This window comes from Nannospalax galili, unplaced genomic scaffold (assembly GCF_000622305.1).
Source record: "Nannospalax galili isolate Female #2095 unplaced genomic scaffold, S.galili_v1.0 scaffold125, whole genome shotgun sequence".
In the NCBI taxonomy this organism is placed as follows: Eukaryota; Metazoa; Chordata; class Mammalia; order Rodentia; family Spalacidae; genus Nannospalax; species Nannospalax galili.
Window position 1 is genome coordinate 1,136,925 of NW_008354705.1, and position 17,540 is coordinate 1,154,464.

Below are 17,540 nucleotides of genomic sequence, written 5' to 3' on the forward strand. Positions count from 1 at the left end.
TTGGTCTTTTTGAGACAGGGTCTCCCTGTAGCCCCAGCTGTCCTGGAACTCACTATGTAGACCAGGCTGGCCTTGAACTTACAAAGATCCGCCTGCCCCTGCCTCCCAAGTGCTGGGACTAAAGGTGTGAGCCACCACCCCCGGCCTATTTATTTATATTTTATGTGTGTTTAGCCTGTGTGTACAGAAGAGCTCCCATGTGGCTCAGAGCCCTAGGAGGCCAAAAGAGGGTGTCAGATCCCCTGGAACTGGAGTTAAGGATGGTTGCTGCCAGGTGGGTGCTAGGAATCAAACCCGGTTCCTCTACAAGAGCAGTCAGTGCTCTTAACCACTGAGCCATCTCTCCAGCCTCAATAGTTGTGTTCTTTAAATTTGGGAGTACATACATGCTAGAACCCATCAAATACATACTAGATGTAATATTGCCATCACTCCTACTAGCTTTACTTCCCAGCAGGGTAATCATAGCAAACTTGTCATTCTCAAAATCCTGAGTGCACTCATCACGTATACAGTACAGACCTCACTCAGTCTGCAGTGCTGGGCCAGATAATGCTGGGTCTGAAAGATTCTTCTGGCACTAGGTCTCCCATCTTAAGCTGCTCATTCTTTACAAGTGTCCTAATATCTGCCTCCCAAGGGCTGTCATAAGGAGAGTACCTGGAACTTAGCAGGCTTAATGTTGGCTCCTTCAAGTGTAGCTCAGTTTCACATCCTCCTTCCCTAACCAGGCACAAGATGCTCCAAACACATTACATTCGGGGGGCATAAATGCCCACATTTCTGCTTTTGTGCCAAGTCTGCTGCCTTGAATGCTCATCTCTGCCTAGTAAGCTCCTGCTCACCCTTTAAAACCCAGCATGTTGCCTAGCAGCCCTGGAAAGCCTCCCAGACTACTACTCTGTTGGTCCCACATCTGTTCTCCACATCTAGCCCCTGAACTCACAAGACACACTCACTGAATAGCTAGCTTCCACCTCAGCCTCTCTATCTGCCAGTTGCTGCTTGAGGATCGGGACTCATTCAACTGAAACCTAACCCAGAAGTCTTTCATGATGAAAAAATAATTCGCCATTCAATATGCTGCCTCAGGATTGGGAATTTGCAGGACAAAACTCCTGGTTCAGCAAGTCCCACTCCTATAGCTTCTAAGAACCTGCAGGGAATCTGGTTTTCTCAGCACTGTAATCTTAAAGCCTGTCCTCTTCTAACCCCACAGTTACCAGCTCAGGAAGCACCTCTCCCACCTTCTGCACATGAGGCAGCTTGGAGCTGGAGATGTGCTCAGATGTAGCCAAGAGACCACAGCCCTGCTCCTCCAGGTTTGGAGGAAAGAACTGGAACTAAAACTCCCAAAGGCCATGTCAGGAAGCAGGATGCCAATAAATCCATCCAAAGGCATTTCAAGCAAAAAGTCCACCAGACACTCAGTGCTCAGGCAGATCTATGGTAAGTATTCTTCTGGGTATTTGGTAGTTTGCAGCAAGCGCCCCAGGAGTATGCCATGCACAATCTGAACTAAGACTTAATTAGGCATCCCTCCATCTGTTTTTTATATGCTTTACTTTCAAGCACTTGGTGAATTTTCAGCAACATAAAGTCCCTCTTCTAACCAAAAGCTCCAGCTCTGGGCTCCAATACTGAAAGCCCCACAATTCTTAAACCTGCATGAATGCCCAGGACCAGTCACTATAACATGTACTAAGTAAATACGCTGATAAAACAGAAATATTTTCTGCTCTGCAAAGAGCCTCCTCAAAAAACCTCAGCAGTTGGGCATAGTGGAGCAAACCTTTAATCCCAACACTTGGGAGGTAGTGGCAGGTGGATCTGTGTGACATGGAGGGCACCCTGGTCTACATAGTGCGTTCCAGGCCAGATGGGGAGCTAGAGGGTCTCAAAAAACAGAAAAATAAAAATAAAAACCTTAAAATTCAGCAGAGAACAATTCTGGGTAGCTCTTCAACAGAAAGACATGGAGCCCAGAGCTCCCAGTTTGAGCAGCACACTCTCAGGACCTAGCCAGTCCTAATCCAACATGCCACTGATTGAATGTCTCAGAATCATTTAATAAATTTAACCAGAAAGTATCTCCAAACCAACCAAACAAACAAAAATCGTAATATATGAAACATTTCTGGTCCCATGCTTCTCAGATAAGAGATACTCAATTTGTATTTTCACACCTTACCTAATTTATCTTGGCAGACACCCGAACACCCTCACCTCAACAAGAAATTCAGAACTTGGTCAGGCTATAGCTATCATTAGTCAGATAGGTGACTTGTTGCTTTATTGCAGGTTGTTCTCAAGAGGGGAAAGTACGTCATCCCATCAGGTCTTCAAAGGCCTTTCCTGCACTACATCTCAATTCAGGTAAGGCAGCCACTGCACTGGCAGAGCAGCTGAGGAAAGAGCACGGAAAGGGTTTCCTTTGTCACTTCACTCAGATGTAAAAGATGGCTGAACACACCACCAGGGCTTTCCCATAGTCCTGATTTCAAATGTGTGTTTTACCCCCTTCCTAAGGAATAATTATTGCAATCAACATCTCTAAGAGGCAATTTTCACAACTAAGAACTATATTCCTCCAGTACAAACAATAAATGGTAGTTATTATTGATCCCTTTTTACATTCTTCACATACTGTCTTTCAAAAGGAATGCACTGGATTCCTTGTCACATTTCGGGGTCACTTTAAGATACGCTTTCCTCACCACAGATGGACGAGCACCACAAACACACACATAGCACATTCTGCTCAGGCTCAACAGCACATTTCTACCCATAGGAGCAACCCAGGGCACTTCTTTTCAGACACAGGACATGTGAGTTTTACTTAGGGCCCCTTCCTTCATGCCAGCATTAAGAGTGGGTGATAAGTTCATGGCTGTCAACAGCTAATGCCGGGTCCAGCCTATCTCACAGGTGGCTACAGCAACAAGCTTCCCTACCCTCCCTGATCTACAGAGCCATCGGCAGGAACAGAAAGCAGCTGGGAAGGTGAACAATGACTGTCAGCATGAACTTTAGCATTCATTTAGTTTTTGTATGGAGCGGGTTGGGAGGTAGAATAATTACTGCCAAATCTTTAATAAGAGCTGGGCAATTCATGTAACACAAGGCTGATCAGGGAGTGGTGGGAAGAGTAGTTAGAAACTTTTAAAGGAATAAAGGTTGACAGCTCTGTGTAGACTATTCTTATATTAGACTGGAGAATTATTTCAAAAGCAGAGCTGTCACATAAAACTACCAGAGGTGCAGCATTCAGAAATATGTTAGGTAATCAGATGATTTCCCCCTGTTAAAAGGAAAACAAACCCAGATTTACCAGAAATCATTAAAAATGAAGATGTTTAGCAGCACAGAGGTTTTCAGTGAAAAAGACTGAATAAATAAATTAAAAGAAATAATATTTTCTTAAGATGTCATATGAACAAGCAATTTGTACTACACAGATTTCTGACTAGTGTGAAATCATACAAGAATAAAACAGGGACTCTTTCCCTAGCCCCAAACTTGGCAGAACACAGGTTTGGTTAGCCTAATTCCGCCCACATTAAGCATAAACCATTTAATAAAGCTGGAAGATGGCTACTAGCTAAAGTTTAACCGGTCTATAAGTATTTTAATCTATAAACAATTTCTATGAATTGAACTTATGTAGAAGTTTCTGAAGTGTACTGTCAGATAATTAAACCACCCATGAAAAACTTTAATTCCAGTAAATTACTTGTTCAGTTGTTTTTAGAATTCAGTAGAGCTAAGGATGTTCTGACTTTGTTCAGCATTTTATTCAGTTTTAGAAAATTGCTTGGCACACTGTAGATGTTCAAACAGCTGAGGAATATTGTTGCTCCAACTTGGGGAAATGCCCCCCTAAGGCTTTGGTTTTCCTCTACACTTAAAACGGCAGAAACGGACGCTGCAAGATGCAGCCTCCTTGGACTACTGCTCTACATACATTTGGAACACAAATAAACAATTCCTGCTTTGCAGTCTTCCACACCCAGAGCTTCAACCTAGCCTTTTATTGACATATAGCAACTGTGCCCATCTCTTCAAAAAAGATAAAGAATTCTACCCCAGTAAATGAAATGACCACGACTCATGTGGCTATTGGTAATGGTACCTCTGCAGAAACCCAAGTATCTTCCTTTACCTTTGAAGGGATATGCAGATAACAATTCACTTCAAGATACAGTTAAGGTGCCAAAAATTTGCCCAGGTTCCAAAAGCTGTAATTATAAATCAGGAGAAAAACTAAAGTATGTTACTTTTTGGTGTGCATGTCTTTTTGAGATAGGGTCTCCTGTAGCCCCAGCCAGCCTGGAACTCACTACGTAGACCAGGCTGGTCTTGAACTCAAGAGACCCACATGCCTCTGCCTCCTGAGTGCTGGGATTAAAGACATGTGCCACCACGCCCAGCAAGGTATGTTACTTTTCGAAACTACAAACATTTCAAATTTACTTGTATCTTCCTCATAAAGTTAAGAGTAAAATACTACAATATGGTTTCGGCAAGGTCTCACAAACATTTATATGGTCCGTCATTTCTACCACTAGTGTTTTCTGGCATCCAAAATCATGTTATTTCAAGGTCATAAAAAAGTCTCAAAAATCTATTAACGGGGCTGGAGAGATGGCTCGGGTTAAAAGCACTGACTGCTCTTGCAGAGGACCTGAGTTTGATGCATAATGGTGCATATCTATTTTTTTTTAATGTGTATAAGTGCTATCCCTGCATATAACTACACCTGTGTTGTAAAGTACACATTAAAAAAAAAAAAGACATGCACCACTATGCTCACCTGTCAATAGATTTTTTTTTATATTTAAAATTTTTGTTTTTTTTTTTAAATTTTTACTTCTGTGTATGAGTGTATTGCCTGCATGCATTTAAGTGCACCCAGGTCATGCAATGCCTGTGAAAGTCGAAGAGGGCATCAGATCCCCTGTAACTGGAGTTATGGACGGTTGTTAGCTGCCATGTGGATGCTGGGATTCAAACCTGGGTCCTCTGCAAGAGCAGCCAGTGCTCCTAAAGTGGTACATGTCTGTAATCCCAGCAATCAGGAAACTGAGGCAAGAGAGTTGAGTTGAAGGCATAAACTATATACTGAAAAGTGTAAAAACATCTGGGTTTGGGATTCCAATCAGTTTGCCATCCTTCTAAAGCTTTCAAACAAAGCTTTTTTTCTGGATGGAACAGACATGGCATGACAGGGATTTAAAGATGAGTATATGCAAGTACATATGTATTACATGAAATACATTCCAAGAAAGATGTCACATTAGATCTCAGGCTGACTGAAGAGCTAGGTTCCACTACAACCTGTCCCAATCCAGTTTCTTCCTTGAAGATGAGGAAAAATAAAGGCTCCAGTCACCTGCATTTAGACAGCTAGCCCACTGCCTTTCTTGGCTCCAGCGAGAGCGCCACCTTAAATCCTTTTTCCTTACATCCAAAGAACTCTTCTTTCTTCATTAACATCAATAATCTGAATACCCATTTGTTTTTAACAGTGAACAGTTTGCAGAGTATACATCTTGAGAACAGTGGAAGATCAAAGAACTTTTCTTACAACCTGCAACCAGCTAGTCAATCAAAAAGCAAACCAAAGCTCTAATTGTCTGGAAGACCAGAACTGTTGTGGAAAATCTTGTGACTGATTTTGCCTTTTGCCTTACATACCTATCATGCTGGAATGCATTGCTTCTAATGGGGCATCTGGCCCGCTAGAGTGTAATAGGATACTAGTCTGCCATGCTAATAAGGGATCCCATATGCTGTGTTGTGATTGGACTATTACCCTTATATAAGCCCGTACTTTCTTCCAATAAAGCAGATCTGTGTCACTGAACCTGGTCTCCTGTGCCTGAATGCGGTGACGCTGGCGCAGACTCCTCAGCAACCCTGGGGTCCGGGCCGGATGATTGATTGGAGGAACTTAAAGAGCAGGAGAGCGGCCATAGCCGAAGGAGAGCAGCCACAGCCGGCAACCACACAGAACCAGTGCTGAGACCTATTCTCTGTGAACAGTTCCTTACTCTTGTGAAAGCTTTACTGTCCGTAAAGCCTTACTACCCTGAACATGTGGTAAACAACTGAAAGAAAATGTTGGAATGTTTCCTCCCTGCTACTCTTATTCAGTACCATCTGGGGATTCCTCGTGGCCTGCACCGAAAGGACCAGAGCTGACTGCTTGTATGGACTGTCTCGCTGTATGCCTTCACCTCCGTCAGCATGGCTTGAAATGAGAACTGATCGTCTATAGTAAAACCAAGAACACGTACTGTAAAAGGGCTGCTGGGTGGGAGTTCTGACAGTTAGCCAACTGCACAGGCCTCGATTCTTTGCTCTAGTGATGAACCTCAATGAGATGGGAAACCTGTGCCATGACAACCACCTTCACCTTGCAGTTTTCTTGGAATGTACTACGACAAGCACAACAGACACCACACTACCACTGTTACCTCAGCCGTAACCATTTTAAATTTTACGAAAGACTCATGACCCAATGTTTGCATTCAAAAACTGTCCATAAGATTCTAAACACATTCTGTTGATTCCTTAGTTTTCTGTTTCCTTTTAGCCCTGGAAGGCAACAGGCTGTAACCATGTGTGTGCTCTCTCTCTGTGAATGGGGTTTTTAACTGCTGAGCAGAACCAACATATAACAGCATCAAGGAATCAGTTGGGTAAGGTTTATACTCATGCAGCAATGAGCCAACTCAGGCCTCTTCATTTCCTTTGTAACAGAAACAAGCAGTCTTCAAAATGTTGCTTTTCTGGCAGAGAAAGTAACACACATTCTAACTCTAAGAATACCTGGCATAAAGAAAATCTGAGGATTATGGGCTTTCACAGAGGCTTAAATTAATGCTATCAGCCCCCACCCATGCTAGCACTAAAGGACAGGAAGTTGACAGTGTTTAGCTAATTACCTTGGTTTTAAGTTTAGCAACTTATATTCAAAATTATGAAAACACAAAGAACACAGTATAGTTTAACTAGTTGGGAATCACATTCAGCTAATTTACTGATAAGCAAGTAAAGGCACCATAGATCACTGTCATGTGTGAAATGCTCTGTTACCTATAGCCATGTATCGTGTTTTAGTGCAGGCAAGCAGTATGAGCATCAGTAAGAACTCCCAAGACGACTTGTGCTGGATAGCTTTAGTGTCAACTTGACACACCTGGATTGAGGGAGCCTCAACTGGGGAACTGCCTTCACCTGCCTCTGGGCAGGTGGGCCTGTGTTGCATAAGAAAGCAGGCTGAGGAGGGGCCAGGGGAGCAAGCCAGTAAGCAGCATTCCTCCATGGCCTGTGCTCCAGCTCCTGCCTCCAGGTTCCTGCCCTGAGTTCCTACTTTGGGCTCCCTGAAGAACTGCAACCTGGGAGATGTAAGCTGAATAAATCCTTTCCTCCCCAAGTTGATATTGGTCAGAGTGTTTTGACACAACAATGGAGAAACAAACTAGGACACTTATCTTCCTGCTTTGGTGCAAAGGCAGGCTCATGAACAACTTCTTTAAAAGTTTAGTTTTAATGACATCTATTACATCAGTCTCTCTTGAAAATAAGATAAATGTGAATAAACAATTTCCAATAGGAGATACCGGGCTTCCTCAATACACTGCGCTCAGCATGCTTGGCCCCTGCGGATGGCCAGTGATGTACACATTGAAGCAGTAATGTAAGTCTGTGAGCCACTGCTCCTGAACACTGCCACTCTTCAAAGTCTGCAGAGAAAAACAAGAGTAATTTGAGAAATATACCACTTGACAAGTGTTTTTTATACCTAAACATCATTTTTCAAGGCCTAGATAAGTAATTTCTATCTACAAATCACCACCACCAGAGGAAGTCCGCTAAAAACAACAAAAACTATGTTACCCAAGCTCTCCCTCTGCTGAGCTACAAACCCAGTAGGGCAAGCTTCCCCAGCCAGAGTGCCAACTCCACCACGACAGACTGTGCCCTCTCAAATTGTAAGGCAAAACAGAGTTTCTCCTTTTAAGTTGCATTTATTTGGTCACGGTGACAAGAAAAACAACACGTCTTTAAATGTGACCAGTTCTTGCTGAAGTCTGTTCCCCCTTAGACACACTGAAGAGTAATGAAATTTTATTGTCAACCATCCCTACATCTCTTATTGTTAGCCCTCATGATCTTTGCAGTAATGTCAACAGATTTAACTCTACAGAGCCAACTGGTATCTGTCTTCAAGCTCTACTACTCTAAAATATTACATCTCAATGAATAAACCCTAAACACCAATACAAATACAAAATATCATTTTCACCCTTCCAAAACTACCCCTCAAATAGCCAAATACAGAGTGCCCCTGACAGCAGGCAAAGGTGAAGCCTACAACTTTTTTTTCCTTTCTCTTCCTGTCAGTGACCTGAGCAATTAAAAACTGTGGAAGTTAACTCCTGTTGTTGAAGAATGTCCTTGGGCAGAGATACCCGGAGCTACTTGGAAAGAGCACTATGTTACTGGCCGGCCCACTTTTCTGAATCCTAACTCAGAAAAGCCTAATTTTCCCTTCTTTCCATCCTTTTCTCTCGGATACTAGCTGAGGCCTGGTTATGTTCTCCCTGATGCTTTGGGCCTTCTCACTTGTTCTCTGAATCTCTCACCACCCCTTTTCTGCAACACAGCTATTTTAAAGCTGAATCTGCTGGATTTCTCAGATCCTAACTGAAAGGTATGGCTTTCTCTCCTCCTCTTCTCCATCTCCCTCCTCTGAACAAGCTTGCCTGCCCAGTTGTTTTATACTCGATCTTTAATAAAAATTGTCCTCAAGCATTAAAATATAACAATTTCCTTAAAAGCTAACACTTTTGTAGCCCTTAATAAATGGCAGGTACACTAAACACTCTACTTAAATATCTCATTTAATAGTCACCAAAGTTTATATAAATCCCACTTTTACAGAAAGGAGTATGCTTGACCAAGAAAGGAGGGAAAAAATTGCCATCACAGTTAGTCAACAGTGTATCCAGGTAGTTATTATGTCTCTAATGCCTAATCCTCTAACTACACAGCAGATACCACCTTCTTCAGTTTCGATATCTGAAGACTGCATTAAATAAAAAAAAAAAACTGGTTCTGAATCGGAGATGATACTCAACAGCAGGGAAAGCCCCGAGAAATCACCAAACTGGGCAGGATTCTAAGAGTCGGTGGGTACACAGGAACCTCGCCCTCTTAAAAGCACCCCCATCCCTCCTGGGAGTCCACCTTCTACTAAGAGGACAAAGCCACTCAACACCAGCTGCTTACAGTGATATTCTTGATGATCTGCTGCACTAAGATGGCATTGGTCAGCATGTGCGTCCTCAGAGGCGCATGCTGGAGCAGCAGGCGAAGCAGCTGGCCCACAATGGGCAGCTCTTCAGGCCCAGCTCTGTTCACCCGCAGACTCTGCAGCATCAGCCTGAGGACACGAGGCAGGAGAGCCAGGATGGAGACACAGGCCCCCCACAGCTTGTCCCTAGAACACAGACAGAAATGAGTCACTGAGCCATCAAACGGGAGAGGTGTCATTTGCACATTCTTTGATGGAAATGAGAAGTATGTTTCTTGCAAGGTAGGTATACTTGATGTCGCCTGTAATTTCGGCATTCAGGAGCTTAGGCAGGAGAACTGCCGTGAGTTTGAGGACAACCTAGGCTACACAATGAGTTCAAGGCCAGGCTATAGAGAGCCTATCTCAAAAAAATATATATATGCATAATTAAACACCACAAACCATAATCAGTATGAACTGGGTTTCATCTGAACTAAATAAGCAAAAGCAATGCAAAATTAGTTGCTAGGAAGTCCAGAAAACAACATTTTCCTGGGTTTAACCAGACATCTTGGAAGCCACAGTGAACAGAACAATCAACCGTTGCATGCCTGTCACCTAACACTGAACAATGCTCAATTATCATACAATGCAGAAGGTATCTGCAGATTATGCTCCTTTAAAAAAGAGAAAGTAACTCATAAAACTTCAAGTCTACAACTAGATCCTGAGTATAGTCAGTATCTTAGAACAAAAGACTTTCAGAGAGAAAGGACACAAAATAGATTTAGAAAGTCACCAACAGGGGGACCAATACTGTAACACTGGGTCAAAAAAGGCCAGAAATATAATTCCTAATGTCAATAAACACCATTCTCTTGCTATCTTTATAGAGCAGGAGTAAAACAAGTTTATGAAAAAGATGAACTACTTAACAGCAGCCTAACTACTCAAGCAGAGGGTAATTAATAGAGCAGTATTCATTTGGAAGGAAAGTAAAGGAACTGCTAAAGGTTCCAACCTTGGTCACTTTCAGTTTCTACACCAGGAGTGAGCAGCCTTCCCAAGATCCCAAATCTTTCTAAGAGAACTTGATTACCTCTCTCTCTAGCCCTACACAGAACAGCCCTGTGACCACATGACCAGCCTCCCAGACTCCACCTATAGGACTTTCACAGGAGATGCATAATGAATCCATTTCAGACTAACAAGATCTTTTTCCTTCAAGGGTCTTTATTCAGTGTATTTACTGACACAGAACCAGATGTGGATAGTCATGCAGAATGAGAAAACAGAAGTCAAGTTCTTGAATAGCTAATAATGAGGCAAAGGCTTATAAAAACTATATAACCTAAGTGAAAAAGACAAGCTTTGGTTCCTGCTGGATTTTTAAGTTAGGCCTGGAATGGCCCAATATACAGTGATATGTCATTTAACAATGGGATACATTCTGAGAAATGTATTGCTAGATGATTTCATCATTTGAACACCATAGTGCAAAGCCTCTGAATGCAATCAGGAGATGCAATAAACAGGATATACGAGGCTGTGCTGGTACAGCATTTTTTTAAAAAGCCAGACTACCTAATGATTACAGACATCAAGTATTATATACTTTAGATCCTGCCTCTGCCTACTAGTGCTGTGACTACAGGTATGCAGCATCAAGGCTGGCTTGTGCTATACTTTTTTGGGGGGTCTTGAGATAGGGTCTCCTTGTAGCCCCAGTTGGCTTGGGACTCGCTATGTAGACCAGGCTGGCCTCAAACTCATAGAGATTCGCCTATCTCTGCCTTCCAAGCACTAGGATTAAAGGCATGCACCACCACGCCTGGCTTTTGTGCTATATTTTTCTACAATCAGCATCACAGTATCTCTTTTTATACCAGCATCACCATAAACACGTAAGTAACGTGCAGCATTGCAATGACTATAGAACCATTAGGTGACAGAACTTTTTCAGCTCCATTACACACTCAATATACCTGGCCCTCACTGACTGAAGTGTTGTAGCACATGACTGTTTACTTTCCACTTGTTTAAATGGATTTTAAATAATCAAAGTTGGGTGTACTGTCTCTAAGTTAAGAAACTATGATAGAATTCACATAAAACCACCCCACAGGGTACAGAGCCTGATTACCTGATGAGGAGTTTTAGGCTAGAATTTAACTGTCAACAGTGCTAGAAAAGAAAGCTCAGGCCCCAAGGATGGAAGGCAAGCAACTTGAACTGAGCTTCTTGCATAAGGTGGGAAACCGGGACTATGTGAAACTACTCCACAGGGAGGTCTCCAAAAACCCCCAGAACTCTCACAAAAGACACACTAAGAAAAAAAGTGTACAATCCAAGACACTGGAGTTGCACAGTCCTATAAAAGACAACTTCCAGAGTCCCTCTTACTCTCCAAAGTAAGGGAAAACTTCTGTCCCAAAAGAAAAGATCAATGAATTGACAGAAACTTTAAAGTAACACCAACAACCCACAAACAAGAAGTGCAAAGTGCCAAATGAGCAGGTTAACTGAAAGGATTATCAGACTAGAAGACACTAAGAGACCAAAAAGAGAGAATGAACAGCTCCCGACCAAAAAGAGAGAATGAACAGCTCCCGACCAAAAAGAGAGAATGAACAGCTCCCGATGGTTAAAATGGATTTCTAGAACTGAGTACAGTGAAGGAAAATAATAGACTGAGGCCTTTCCAGTGTGAAAAAAAAATCCCCAGTCTTCAGGTTCAAGGCATAAACATTAAGCAGAAAAACCTATGACAGAACACATCTTGATTTATAACACAAGAGATCTTCAAAGAGAAAATACTTAGACTACTATGTACAAACAAATGGATTCAAGTTAGCATCAGAATTTCACTAGTAACAAAGAACCCAAAGCACACAACAAACAGTACTTTCAAGGCTCAGTGGCACAGTTTTGAACTGAGCCTAATCAAGTCTGACTTTATGGCCAGCATTTATAAAACCAAAGGTTCTAAGAAGTTTGGCACTTTCAAAGTTGGTGATCTTACAAACATGCCAAGGAATAACACAAAGAATATCTTAGATCTGGCTATCAGCACTTGCTTCTGGCTCGATGCCACCTCCAAATATGTAGGCTCCTGGTTATTATCAACTCTGAAAGAAACCAGGCACTTTAAATGGGAAAAATGGATCACACACTGAATTTTGTTCAGTCTAGCCCATAAAATCAAAGATGTTCCTTTATTAAAAAACTACAAAAGATCTCTGAAACCAGACTAAGAGTTTAATAAAAAAATTTAGATTTCAAGTGACAGAAAATAACAAACAGCAATATAAATAGTCTATAAGTGGAGATGTTATAAAATCTTTGCATACGATCAAATTTATATTCAGAATGTGCCAATTTTATGGTTGCATTAAAGCAAAACCTCCCCCACCATTTTACTTTTAAAAAATAAATGTGCACTTGCTGAGACAAGTCTGAACAAAGCAGAGAGAGTCTAAGGGTAAGACTGGTACCGTCACATAACAACACCGCAGAGCAGAGTACCTGCAGAGCAGGCCAAACCCAGACCAAAGGGAACACGGCCACATTCATTTCTTTGCATATTACATATTGCTGCTTCCACATGACACAGCAGTGTTGAGATGCCATGGCAGATAGCTTATGGCCTGATATCTCTTAATATTTAATAGATGACCCATCAGAGAAAAGAACTCTACTAACCTTGGGTTGGTACAGAGGAATAAAAGTGACAGAGAGCTAAATGAATCACAGATAATATTGACACTCAAGTACAAAAAAAAAAATGTACAAGATAATTCTTTAAAAGCTCACAAATAAACAGAATGATATTGTTTACAAATTTACATAAAGCCACTTTTCCTAAAAGCAAGAAAGCTGATCAGCACTAAAGTGACTGGGGCAGGGAAGGAGTGAACTAGAACTCATGTGTTCATTGATGGTGTACTTCTATTTGTGAACCTTGGTGCTTAGTTTATAAATTACTGCTTTAAACTCTGTATTTTATATAACTAGTATGCATGCTACATTTGCAAGGCATTTAAAAGTTGTTGTTTTTTTTTAAGTCTGGATCTGATGGCATACCCATCACAACCAGCACTTCAGAGACAGACAGGATTGCAAGATTAAAGCCAGCAAGACTGTTTCAAAAAAAATTCAAGCAAAACAAATACCAAGAAAATTTAAAAATATACACATTAAACATTTAACAGCAGGTGAAAGATTAATTATTTTACTATTTGCGCAATGAATCAATAGGTACATCAATGAAATTATAAGAATGCTTTTTAAAAATTGAAGTGGGGGCTTTAAAAAAAAATTGAAGATGGCTCTGCAGTTAAGAGTACTGACTGCTCTTGGAGAAGATCTGGGTTCAATTCCCAGCACCCACATGACGGCTGACAACTCTGTAACTCCAGTTCCAAGGGATCTGACGCTCTCTTCTGACCTCTGCATGCACTGCATGACACGGGTGCACCTACTTACATGTAGGCAATACAGTCGTATACATATAAAATAAAAATAAAAAATATTAAAAAAAAAAAAAAAAAAAAAGGGATACAGAACACTAGGTGAGGTTGGTGGCAGCATCTTCCACCATGCATGGGGTGACCTGGAAGCCTTTGCCAAGAAAGTGGCATTTCAACAGTCTTGTTTTTAAAAAAGAGCACTGGCTCTTCTTGCAAAGGACCTCGGTTCGGTTCCCAGAACCCATATGGCACCTAACATCCATCTGTGACACCCTTTCCTGACCTCTGAGGCACTGCACTCATCAGTGCACTTACATACATGTAGGCAAACACTCATACATACACATTTAAGGAAAAAAAAAAAAATTGAAGTGTAGTCTTCCAAACCATCCTAGAAGTACTGGCTCTTCTTGCAAAGGACCTCGGTTCGGTTCCCAGAACCCATATGGCACCTAACATCCATCTGTGACACCCTTTCCTGACCTCTGAGGCACTGCACTCATCAGTGCACTTACATACATGTAGGCAAACACTCATACATACACATTTAAGGAAAAAAAAAAAAATTGAAGTGTAGTCTTCCAAACCATCCTAGAAGTTCCAGCCAAATATTGCACAGGAGTAAAAGTACTAACTAAAATCACTAGACTTTTAGAACTGTTTTCTTAAATCTAAGACTTTAAAATTCTACTCCAGCTGGCTCTGATGAGGCCTAAACAAAACACAAACGCTTATACTAAAGCTCATCATCTTAAGAGGGGAACTGTTTTGTCTTGTTAGACCTATAACAATGTTAATAAGGGAAAACTCTTAAACTCAGTAATATCATCTGACTTTTCAAATTTGTAGCTTAACAGAAAATAAAAAACTTAAAAATAGTGCTACAATACTAAAGACTTTATACAAGCCCACTGAAAGAATTTATTATTAATAAGATTTAATTATCCTTCATTTTTATTTATTTAGGGAGAAGAGAAACAGAGGGGGGAAAAATTAAGGGTGAAAAAAAATTACCTCTTTTTGAAGTGTTCTGCTTCCCCTTTCTCTAGAGTAAGCAGAAAATAAAGAAGACTGTAGCAACAAGAAGCCAGGAATGGCAGTAGAGTTTCACTAACTACACATGTATGATCCAGGAGCTTACATATTACACCAAATATACAGCCAGCTGTGCTGTCAGGAATTACAGTCAACCCAACCTGAGTGGAGGAAAAAAGAGATTAATTATCTCTTCACAAAAGTCTCTTCCCACAAATAAAAGCAAAACCTGTTAACTGAAGAGTTACTGCTATTTCAGATTAGCATATACATAACACATGCCACATGCTGTATTAATTTCCTTTGAGAATTTAATTCCCAAATTGAATGACTTTGCAAACATGCCAACTCAAGAAATAATTTCTTAGGAGGAGGGGGGGTGGCACTAAAAACAAACCAGGGCTGAGGGTCTCACACATGCTAGCGAGCACTCTACTGTGGAGCCAGAGCTACATCTAAGCCTAAGATATGCTATTAATGTAATCCACACATTGCCTCTCTTTCATGACGACAAAAGCTTCTAAAAATTTTCAGACACTGCAATTCCCTCCATTGGTCAGAAATAAGATCAACTTAAAGGAATTCTTCCTGCATCCAAAGAAAATCTTGATACCAACATTCACACTTAGACATTTTTAAGACTATTCAGACTAGGAAACTGTTACCTGGTTCCCATCTCCATCCCAGGTAATTACATGTTCATTTACAATTAGCTTTCTACTGACCTTTGATTTAGTCATTTAGACACAAATAAGGGAAATGCCTCTATTGGGATGAGTAAGAGATGTTTACCACTTGGCTGCTCACTGGCAAGAAGCCTGGAAGGCCAGATGAGAGTCACTATAGTACTGTGCTCACTCTTCTCCTCTCCATCACATGGTGTGCACTCTCATTAAGGTCAAAGCTAAATTCTGTATGAACACAAATCTGAAAACTACTGGAGAAAACACTCGAGAACTCTGAAATTGTAACCTCACCCAAAAGGCTGTACGAAGATAGTGGCCCAGACTGGCTTTTCCTACAATAATTAATGTGGTCGCTGGAAAGCAAAAACGTCTGAGACAGAGGGAAAAAAAAAGTGGGTATCTTTAGTACTAAGGGAGTAAAAGCTGAATGTTTAATAGCAAGGAAAAAAAGAGTACTCTGAACTCAAAGCACTTTCTCCTTCAATTCAAGGAATACTCTTAAAGGAAGGAAGGAAAAAGGGGTTATAAATATGCCTTTAAAATTACCCCCCAAAATAAAATGAGAGGCCTTCCTTGTAGTAAAACCAATTTCAAAAATCTTGAGGTCAAAGTGTAAACATTACAGAGCATTCAAAGCCCTAAAGGAGGCATAGTAATGTGACTTTAGTACAAATGAGAACAAGCCACCCAAGGGTTAGAAGACAATTAAGTCTCAAAGCTGAGCCCACAGCTTCCAATGACTAAGCCTTGTGATGTCTCTATTGGACCTCAAACAATCTGACTGGAACACAGTAAACTGTCCCCTGGATCCCAACTATATTCACTGACTTTAAGTCACAAACGACCTGAAGTATACTTTTAAGGTCCCTCACTGAAGAAATGTAGAAAGGTCCTAAGAAAAGAATGGATTCCACCACCAATTACCCCGAATCACACTCCAGTCACACTTGGGAACAGCCAGCAAACGTTCTCACATCGTATCATACTGTGATAGGCAATGGTAAACTTAATCTTTTTTTTTTTTTTTGTAAACTTAGTCTTAACCAATAAAGCTGGGTTTTACATTTTAAGAGAAAAAAATAAATACACATATTTACCAAATGCTTACTGATGGCACTTTGCATGATGTCAAAGCTCTGACTTCGGGCAGGGATAACCAGTAAACTGTGGCAAACTGCCTGTCAGAAAAGGAGAAAACCAGTAACTAAATCATGGCATTTAAGGTTAAGAAACACGCTTTAACACATTTAACCAAATTAACTCTAGATATTCATACGAAACAGGTAACAAAAACTTGACTTTGAAGATGCAAATGTCAAGGCTCAAACAATCAGACCTCACACTCAAAAGCTCGTTTTCCAAGTATTACATCTATTATTAAGCACCTGGTGAGTACTAAGCTAGCTTAGGGATCATGTACAGAAGAACAAGAAACTCTTCCACACCCTTCAAGTCGTTTAGGACGAAAGACTGTACTTTCCCTTATTATTTGCTACAACAGAAAGAAGATGATCAAAGGGTTTTTTGCCAAACCCTTTTTGACATTTGGTAGAAAATATGCATCACAAAAACTACTTCTGATCCAGAAAAAACATGGACTGAGTATCCTTAATTCCAAGATGCTTGGAATAAGAAATGTTTCAGTTTGGTGATTTTTTTTTTTTTTTTTTTAAATTTTGGACTATTTGCACAGACTTTACCAGTTGAGTATCTATAACCCCAAAGTCTAAAATCTCAAGTACTCCATAATCCAAAACTTTTTAAATGTCATGTTAGGACTTACTAAGTTAAGTTTCTGAGCACTTTGAATTTCCACTTATGAATTAGGGATGCTGATGGCACTTCTCAGGATGCATGCTGTTCAATTTAACCTTAACTATGGCCTGCCATTCCCTAAAAGCAAAAGGAAATCTAAAGGAAGAGAGTCAAAGCCCTATCATTCAAAATATTCTAAGATCTGGGGCTGGAGAGGACACAGCAGTTAAGAGCACTGGCTGCTCTTGCAGAAAACCCAGGTTCAAAACCCAAAACCCGCTTGGTGGC

General features: G+C 40.9%; 2 protein-coding genes across 8 annotated transcripts in view; one reads left to right on the forward strand and one right to left on the reverse strand.

Moving 5' to 3' along the window:
• Invs (inversin) overlaps window positions 1-5,776 on the forward strand; it is a 182,788-nt gene extending 177,012 nt beyond the window's left edge. For all 6 annotated transcript variants that reach the window (XM_029555430.1, XM_029555432.1, XM_029555433.1 and 3 more), the window contains 3 exons: window positions 1,220-1,449; window positions 2,302-2,376; window positions 5,529-5,776. In XM_029555430.1, the coding sequence (XP_029411290.1) occupies window positions 1,220-1,449; window positions 2,302-2,376; window positions 5,529-5,632 (409 nt within the window). In that variant the 3' untranslated portion in view covers window positions 5,633-5,776. The remainder of the gene's footprint in view (window positions 1-1,219; window positions 1,450-2,301; window positions 2,377-5,528) is intronic.
• A 1,760-nt stretch (window positions 5,777-7,536) lies between these two features.
• Tex10 (testis expressed 10) overlaps window positions 7,537-17,540 on the reverse strand; it is a 46,027-nt gene continuing 36,023 nt past the window's right edge. For both annotated transcript variants that reach the window (XM_008851899.2, XM_029555426.1), the window contains exons 12-15: window positions 16,595-16,675; window positions 14,791-14,972; window positions 9,301-9,511; window positions 7,537-7,751 (exon numbers count right to left, since the gene is read on the reverse strand). In XM_008851899.2, the coding sequence (XP_008850121.1) occupies window positions 7,638-7,751; window positions 9,301-9,511; window positions 14,791-14,972; window positions 16,595-16,675 (588 nt within the window). In that variant the 3' untranslated portion in view covers window positions 7,537-7,637. The remainder of the gene's footprint in view (window positions 7,752-9,300; window positions 9,512-14,790; window positions 14,973-16,594; window positions 16,676-17,540) is intronic.